We start from the raw sequence: 9,547 nt of genomic DNA, 5'->3' as shown, positions 1-9,547 counted from the left end.
GAAATTAAAAATTGATGTTTCGTTAAGTTTTTAATTTTAAAAAAAGGCGATACAGATGGACCCGCTTCACATCAGTTATCAAAATTATCATTCACATCAATGCAGATAAATTTTCACAACGATCCTAACACTTCTTTTGTAACAAGTAATGTTATTCTTCATCTTTAATAGCCTACACATTTAACTAAACTAATCGCCTTCGAATATTTGCCAAACGGTCTGATTTTTTTTACCTATTTGCAGGAAGATTTGATTTACTATTATTTTCTTTCACAAAAATAATTTTAAAAAATGTTTTTCTGTAAAAAACTATAGTAGATTTCATATTTCTAAATACAGTTTGTATGGTGATTGGCGATCTGCATATGTCCTTGACATAATGCAGTTGATGTTTTACGAATTTGGTCTAGATATTATAGTATCATAGTATAGTATGTATACAGCCATTTTCGTCGTGGGCTTAAGACGGTGCTGCAGTTTGGGTTATCCCCAGTTTCCACGTGCTACAAATCGTGCCTATTTCAGTTACGTTTTGCAATTCTAAACTTACTACGCCCGATATTTTAAACCTTATTTAAATAAAAATGCAGGTTTCAGATAAATTTATTAGCAGTATGCTCAGCATATAATTAACTTTTTGACGTCAACAGTCAACTTGTCTGTGACGGTTATAATCATCTAACATGTATAAGTCGTAATTCTTGTTAATTGTTTGGTAATTAAATCACTATAACACCTTCTCATGCTGTGAGGTTAAAAATGACGAACCAAGGTTTTGATGTTATATTTAGAATATAGTATCAAATAAAATATACGACAAAGTAGTCATGTTTATATCTTATTTGATAAAATGAAATATATCGGAAAGGACAATAGAATGAACCCCGATGTTACTACATGTATTTACCACTTACTGTTATTAAAGAGTCCAGTTAACATTCATGCACGATTTGATATGAGTGGACATAGAATATATATCCCATTGTTTCTGTTTAGCGACCTTAGGTTTCACTGTATGTGATAGCTCCAGTCCGCTTTCATGCGTGTCTTGAAATGCGTGCATAGATACCGGGTGGAATTCTTCATGGTCAAAAGAAGGCGTTTTGTCAAAGCAGCTTCTTGATATATCCTCCATTATTTCTCTGTGACTTTCTTCTTCATGAAGTAAGCCATCGATAGACCCAGGTTTCTTGAAAGAAAGGAACGTAGCAGACAGGTCCATCGTCGTCATTTGTAAATTTTACATACGTATAGGTTTGTGAGCAAAACCAGTACACATGGCACAGTCTTGGGCAAGCTGATCCTGTGTACTCCCATTAATGATTCTAAAATGATTCCTCGGCCTCTGACCAGATCATAGACCATAAAAGAGAACAGAGTGTGTTTGTCAAATATATATATAATTACTCATGTATAAAAACTTGAAATTTGTGGAAATCAACAAAAACGGGAAAAATTCAGTTTTGGTTATGAAATATTCTTACGTATGATAAACTTCGATGCTTTGTGCAAATACTTACTTGAGATTAAGGCTTCATAATGACTTTGTATATCTGGTACATTGGGAGTGAAGGCAAGTTGTTGCTGATATTTTCTCTGTCCCCTTCCCATGCAAGTCTTTGGTCAGATCGGTTTTACGTACTCTTGATTTCTATTCTGCAATAAAGATTTAATTTTATAAATATACATGCTCTATCCGTACAATTTACAGCCTCTTGACAAAATCAATTGATGTTGGTGATCTATACTTTATTTTGGCCCGTGGCTGATGTACAACTCAATAATTTGTATAAATTGTAATAAAATGTAGTACATTGCATATTTGTTACTATAATGGGTTACTTATTTGAAATGACATTGCATATTTGTTACTATAATGGGTTACTTATTTGAAATGACTTTGAATTTAAATAATTATAAGCCAAAACTCTCAACGTGTGATGTAGATTTATAGTTTCTTATGCATCTCCCCCTAAAAGACATTACCATTCTAGTAGTCACAACTACAACGTGCACTGTACTGCTGGTATCAGCAAAAATTTGATTAATCTTACTCATTGCACGTGCAATATAAAGAATAATGCGCTTGTACATCATTCTGCCGATTTTTAACTTGATACATACTTTATCGGTCGGGAAAAATCACGCGTTCCTAAAACCGCGCCTTTAAAGTTGCAAAGCAATTTACTAAAAAGGCTGTAGCGTGTGCAAATGCTTTTCCATTTACGTCACTACGGCAATAAATTCATTTTAGTTTAAATGTCCTCAGATCGGTTTATTTTGACATGTTTGGGATAGAACGAAAAAATACTAACAGTAGTGGAACAGACAATACTAACCACTATGTGGTTAAGTGATATTGTGGCGATATCGTCTAGGTTTATTCAATAACAAAAAAATTAACGAAAAACAACAAGGTTGATTAGTTAAACAATCAATGACCAGAACTTCAAATCTGAATATTTTACTCATTGAATTTGAGTTAATAAATATCTTTTCTGCATGTAAATCGACAACCTACACTTGGTAACCCACACCGCGTTTTAAATTGTGTGACCTATTTTCAACAATATTTACAATACATTCCGAAGGAGGGGCGGGGTTAAAAATGCTGTCCAATCATATGGAAGTTGACGTAAGGGTTTTTCCAGATACGGTCTAAAAATATGGCTTTAAGAATACTATCCGAGAGTTTACGAATGCTCTATCATACGCACCATTACGAGATTTTCATTGATTCACCGGTGACACCGGTCACGTGTTTTTGAAAGCTTATATTTTCGGAGAATATACAACTAACACAGTTTGACTGTATATTTCATGAAATAAGGACGGATGATTTGACAATCTTAAAAAAGTATGCACACTGGTAGGACTTAAATGCAAAATATAAACATGACTGGAATATTGCACTCAAGTTTGTTTATACGAATATTTGTAAACATGCATTACATTTTTTTCAGAATTTTCAGCAATTGACCGTTATCTTGAAGCAAGCCACTTTACAACTGACCCTAAAATGGACTTTCATTTGGATCAAAAGGTACTGACATTTAAACTGGAATATCATCTCCGGGAATTTGCACCAGTCTCATAAATCTCTTTACAGTTGTAATAATTATTTGCATTTTGTTTCAGGTTCCACAGAATAAGCACTTCCAAGGAACAGAAGACCTGATTTTTTCCGACATTGTTTCTGAAGGACAATTTTCTTGCTCAGTGAATTCGTTCATGGATAATATGGGAGAGTTTCCACCCCAACCGCAAACGGTTGTACCTGTCATGGGCAACCCTCAAGAATTCCAAAACCCAGTGAGTCCCAAACGTTTCATTGACATGGATAGTCATCATGAGTCTTCGGACCAGGAGCTATCGCTCTACGATCCTAACTTTGTGGTGAAAACAGAGAAAGTGTATGTACCATGTTCGATGTCGTCCACAAGCAACATTCCAAACTTACCGAACTTTTGCAGCATAAACAGTGAACCTTATGTACAACCAGTGAAATCAGAGCCCTATGCTGAAAGCATCTCTTGTGGCGATCAATTTGGAAATAGTGACATTGGTTCGGCAGTTGTGATGGCCATAAAAAATGAAATCAATCAAATCTGCAGGATTTTGGTCATTTCACCAGGTACAAAACCATTTTAGATAAGGGCTATGCTTTAAGAGAAATTCTTTTAAAAATGGTCTTCATAGTAAATAGCAAGATGCTGTTGTTTTTTTAATTGAAAACGTGCCAATTCCACGTATTTAAACAGTTTTCTCTGTTGAAACGTGTATTTTTTGCTTAAAGTACATGAAATCAATAAAACCGAAAAAACTCAGTCAATTAGAACGAATAGCTTTTACGAAAAATATAATTTAAGATTTGATTAATGATAAGAGTAATGACATTGTACGCATCAGTTAACAGGGTAATATTTTTATCAATGAAGCATGACGCCCCGTGTATAATATTCGTCTTGTTTACCTTGTGCGCTTGCAAGTACTTGGGAGGCATTTTGTTTACCTTGTGCGCTTGCAAGTACTTGGGAGGCATTTTACATGTGTGATTGAACAAGGTGTTTTGTTTTAACAGATCCTAGGTCTTGGTCCGAGTCTGACGTCATGAAGTGGATGGAATGGCACGGGAACCAATTCCAGGCTTCATATGGAGTTTCCGAGGCGTTCAGAATGACCGGGGAGCAGTTATGTCGTCTGAGTAGCGACAACTTCAAAAGAAGGTCTCCCGAGGCTGGCGCTAATCTCTATGCACAACTCGATGTTTGGAAAAATGGTACATATCATTTTATTAAAAGTCGGTTAAAGAAACAAATACGAGTAAAAGATCTAACATATTTATTACCAATTTTTCTCACGAAATTATCATATAAGTTGATCACATCATATTGCATCAATATTTCAATTGACATTTTTACTCCTTTCAGCATGCAGTCTGCCGAATCCTCAAATAAAACCGGTAATGCCTGAATATTTCTTCCCCGCGCCTGCGCCCTCCGACACTTACATCCCTGTTGCCTCCTCCCCCTCTCCCAGTACGACCAGTGATGAAAGTTCCCAGTGTAGCTCACCCGTCAGTCTTCCCTCTGACGAAGAAACAGTGACCACCCCTACATGTAAGTGTAAAAAAAATATGTGTAAAGACATTTCCGGCTTTCGTGATAGTGAAACAAAACAAATTTGACCAGACTTTATATCTTATGTTTTATGTTTTAGATCACAACAATGTCAGCAGTGGAAAGCAGACGATTCATCTTTGGGAATTCCTGAAAGAGCTTCTTCTCCAACCGGACAATTACAGTGGCTGCATCAAATGGGTCAGTCGCTCCGATGGCATTTTCAAAATCGAAGACTCTTCAAGAGTTGCCAGATTGTGGGGGAAAAGAAAAAACCGTCCGGCCATGAATTATGACAAGCTGAGTAGATCCATCCGCCAGTACTACAAAAAGGGTATCATAAAGAAAACGGAGCATTCAAAACGACTTGTGTATCAATTCTGTCAGCCGTATCTGTGAAAAAAAGAACAAAATCAGAGGTTGATCAACCATGATGGACATTTACCCCAAGATGTCCCAGTTACGTTCAGAACGTGATTTTTAAGACATAAGCTATTGCTTGGTAAAAAATCCAATTTTTGTTAAGTACACCACTCTCGAATAGCAGCTGACTTTAACCATAGCATAGCTATATGTTGTTATTCTGAATTTGGCAGCTGTTGTTAAATGTTGCTCTGGTGCGGGCACCAGGTAGTTTCACGTCAGTGAACTAGTCATATATACATTATCAAAGGGCGTAATCTATGTTAGCCCCTCGTCACCATCAATTCCCGGTGGCACACAGACACTTGAATTCCAAATAATATAAAAAATGGAAAATATATAAGTGTATATAAATTTTCTATTGTTATTGTATTATATAAATGCTTGAGAAAAACCCTGAGGGTTCTGAAATGTACTTGTCTTTTGTTTTATATATGTTTTCTTATTTATTTTAAATTTGTTTACTTCCAATGGCAATTGTTATGAACTTCATAAAAATAAAGATATTTTGTATTTTAATTTATATAAGGCGATTGAAAGCATTTATGTGATAAAGTATGAACATGAGAATAAATGTCAACATCTATAAAAATAATAAATTTTATTTTATATTATTTTTCCAGTTCTATTTTCTGGTCATGGTGGAAAGTGATTTGTAATTTTCCACGCAATAAAGTTTTAGCGTTTGTTATGAATTACGACTCGTGGACATAATGTGCATAAAATGATATAAAGGTGGAAAAGATGAAAAACCGCACATCACGTCAAAGGTAGTTTCAATGTACATTGCACATTTACCGGCATTTACCACATCTTCAATAAGCGTAATATTGGGATTTACCGAATTAATAGAAATGGAACAATTTTATTTTGTAGATTACTTTCATTTAAAATAAATAAAAACACATTTTTTTTTCTTTATTTCTCTCCTGTTCTGCCCCGTTGTCTAACACGGTAGCTCAATGGATTCAAACGCTAGCAAATGATCTGAAATTATGGGTTCGAAACCGGCTGGGATTTAAAAAAAAATGTTAGTACAGGAATTTCTGACACACATGAATTGGTAAAAATAAACATTCTGAAAACATTGATTCAAATATTAATATTATACAATTTACATTTATTCATATTGTTATCTTAAAAGTGTCCGTTTCCACGTGTACAATTAATTGATATTTCCATTTTTAAGAAATAATATTGAAATTTAAACAGGTTATTTTATAGAAAAAATTCTCTTGAATTATTGATGCGTATTAGAAAAAAAGTCACCGATAAATATAGAGAATATGCATAAACCAGCAATACACTTGGTATAAATTCACTAAATATTATCAAATAAATTCACTAAATATAATATCAAATAAATTCACAAAATTTTATCAAATAAATTCCCTAAATATTATCAAATAAATTCACTAAATATCATCAAATAAATTCACTAAATATTATCAAATAAATTCACAAAATTTTATCAAATAAATTCACTAAATTTTATCAAATAAATTCACTAAATATTATTAAAAAAATCCCCTCTATCTCTTCATACAGATATATACCATATTCTATGGCTGCAAGAATGAAAAAAAAAATAAACAATCTGAACGAAGTTTAAAATAATTTGCACACGTTTCAATGGGATTTCCGAAAGCAGACGTGACTCTTTCATAATCACAGGAATGTGGATATCACTTAAGGAGCACTGTTCAGATCTGTTATCATTCTGAAAAAGCTAACTAACACTAAATAGAAAAAAATATAATAAAAAAAATAACAATTTATTCTGACTACATCTATTTTACATTTTATCAGGACATCACTTTTCTGGAAAATTATCTTTGCAAAGAAGAAAATGTAAATGGTCGAAAAAATATTTTTATCAGTTTATACAATATGAAATTAACATCACTTGATTTCGATACAAGAGGATATCACACTCAGACATTGATTTGAACTGACAGGATTTAAATAACGATGACTCCAAATAACGAAAGGAAAACAGATTAAAAATAAAACACTTAAGTCTAGTGAGGCTTCAACGCAGCTCATGTGAAACAATTGAAAATTCATCGGGATTTCTCTAAAGATATTACAAAATTAAAATCTTACGACATAGATGTAAAAGATTCAATCAATTGATAATATTTTTAAACATATTTGAAATTTTGAAATAAAGGATAATTGATTACATAGAATTACTATAAAAGAACCATTTATAATAAATAAGGCAGGTAAAAAACAAAAACAAAGAGGAATATCTTTACATTATTCCACGGAGAAAAATCAAATAAAATTAATATTTTGTTTAGCAACATGCTATTGAAAAATAATCAATGTAGAACTGTAACAAGTCTTGATAGCTTACTTGTTCATTTCCCTAACAAATGGTTGTCATGCATTAAAAGCATAAGATTTACAAAAATCATAAATGAATCTATTAACCTTGGAAAAGTTTATGTTTATTTTTTGAGGATATCGATATCCGTTGCCCAAGAGTAAATGGTTTTCAACCATGATGTGTAAATCAAGTCTAAACAAAAAGACAAAATGTTATTGACATATTTACCACGTAGAAGACAATAAAAACATGAAAGTGCATGGATTATAAAAAATAAAAAAACAAAACAAAAAAATAAAACAAAAACCAAAAAAAACAAACAAAAAACCCATAATTGACATGTACATGTACTATATACCTTGAAATGAATTACTGTATATTTGCAAATTCTAATAAAAAAAACAGAGAGTTGCTTATAAACAGTGTACGAAAAGAGCTGACTGATACATATTCTCTTGTTTCTGGATCTAATAGATTTTATACTACATATAACTATAACAAAAGAATATAAAAACAATAAACTTAAACACAACAGTTAGATGGATGCAGAGTTTATACAAGAGTATGCGTGCAGAGCACATGTATATATAAGTATAAACTTGGTTGAGACAGTTTGAACATGGTTCCAATCCAGTTAATATGTTAATGAAGTCTGTAGCTGTTGAATTCATTCCTTGTAATACAACGTACAGAAATTAAGGCGGCTGGACATGTTAGTATAACATTGAATTATCCATCTTAAAGGAATATTTCTGCGTATTGGTTATGTTTTAATGCAAAAGCCTTTAAAACATCATTAGAAATATATGCAGGTATAAACCTTTTTATTTAGCCAATTAAACAGTTTGCTCCTAAAAGGAATTGATTTATTAAAAGAAATATAACATTTACTTGTTAATGGAATATTACAAAATGATACACTCTAAAGAAAAACAAATATGTTTCATTCTTAAATTATTATAATTTGATATTTACAAAACTTCATTCCAATATAGAGTATTATAATTTAAAAAAAAATATATGGATAGATTATCATCTTTTTCTATCTAGAATTGAACAAGAGTATGTGATTCAGAAGAGATCCCGACCGGGTATAATTGTATCAACAAAGAAAAAAAAATGCTGGTACAGTGTGAATTCGTTGGTTTAAAAAGTCAACAAAAACGATTGTGCAGCATGAAGACACACAAAGACTACTGATTGATTAAGATTAACATTCCACGTAGAAAATATATTTTAAATTGTTAATACATGCTTATAACAGTTTGCTATTATTTGTCCTTATTTGGCTCAAAACTTTCTCTTAACAGATCACGAGCCCTAAAAACACTCAAAGGTCTTTGTTTATTAAACAAGATGTTTGGTGACACTCAGTAGACAAGCTATTCACGTGCGATCAATAAAATTGTCCACTTCTGACAAAGAAAAGTGGATTGATATTTCAAATGCTTATCTCATAACTAGAATGGTACATATGATTAAATAAAAAAGTTCAAACTTACACTTTTAGAAGAACTTTGTGTGCAAAAAAATGCGTGGTATTCTTTTACTTATTAATCCTGTTCCATGATTATATTTCAACGTCGCAACACCAATGTTCATGATAAATTCACAGTGTTTTGGTTTTTTAAACACGGTAAAAGTTGCTAAAATTGCAAAATCAGGACACCAGAAATCTGTGAGTATAAAACAAACTCAGCCCCCCCCCTCTCCGATTTTATTAAATTAAAAACTGTGTGTTTTCTTGTACCTCTTTGATTTCAACAGCTTGTGTCATGCAGTACGTTTGTTGGACCACTGAACAAGCACATTCTCTAAAAAAAAATGAAAGAAAACTACACGATAGTTCATGTAACAACATGAATAGACAAAAATTAATTTTATCCAAAAATGTTATAGAATCTGAATAGTTTTTAGTTATAGCTATAAATGAAGTCTGAATAAATTTTAATATTAAAATTGGATCATCAGTAAATTGTTACGTAATAACTGACTTCAGAAAAAAGGCTGTCGATCAAGTTCTTTGGGATTTTTTTCGTTTGTTTTCATTTTCTTTTTTCTTCTTATTAGACTGTATTCAACTTCTTCTTAAACAAAGATGTATTACAAACATCCAAAATAATGTTTTTCTAATTTCTCTGTCACTTGTACTATAATTGTTACTAATGTT

General features: G+C 32.2%; 1 protein-coding gene across 2 annotated transcripts; it reads left to right on the top strand.

Moving 5' to 3' along the window:
- The first annotated feature begins 2,711 nt into the window (after window positions 1–2,711).
- LOC128175953 (SAM pointed domain-containing Ets transcription factor-like) lies at window positions 2,712–5,654 on the top strand. Of its 2 annotated transcripts, none has more exons than XM_052841895.1 (6): window positions 2,712–2,857; window positions 2,964–3,043; window positions 3,139–3,634; window positions 4,082–4,279; window positions 4,431–4,619; window positions 4,720–5,654. In XM_052841895.1, exons 2-6 carry the CDS (start codon window positions 3,020–3,022, stop codon window positions 5,016–5,018), a joined length of 1,206 nt encoding a protein of 401 aa, XP_052697855.1. In that variant the 5' UTR covers window positions 2,712–2,857; window positions 2,964–3,019; the 3' UTR covers window positions 5,019–5,654. The 2 variants fall into 2 exon arrangements, with proteins under 2 accessions (XP_052697855.1, XP_052697849.1); XM_052841889.1 differs by having other exon boundaries at window positions 2,750–2,869.
- The last annotated feature ends 3,893 nt before the right edge of the window (window positions 5,655–9,547 follow it).

Source organism: Crassostrea angulata, chromosome 1 (assembly GCF_025612915.1).
Source record: "Crassostrea angulata isolate pt1a10 chromosome 1, ASM2561291v2, whole genome shotgun sequence".
Taxonomy (NCBI): domain Eukaryota; kingdom Metazoa; phylum Mollusca; class Bivalvia; order Ostreida; family Ostreidae; genus Magallana; species Magallana angulata.
The sequence above is the reverse complement of the archived record's forward strand: the minus strand, read 5'-3'. Positions and strand labels throughout refer to the sequence as shown.

Bases quoted from the DNA above. Each gene is read 5' to 3' on its own strand.
- LOC128175953 (XM_052841889.1), top strand. The intron at 3,044-3,138 runs GTACTGACATTT...ATTTTGTTTCAG, and splicing joins ACTTTCATTTGGATCAAAAG to GTTCCACAGAATAAGCACTT. The intron at 4,620-4,719 runs GTAAGTGTAAAA...TTTATGTTTTAG, and splicing joins AACAGTGACCACCCCTACAT to ATCACAACAATGTCAGCAGT.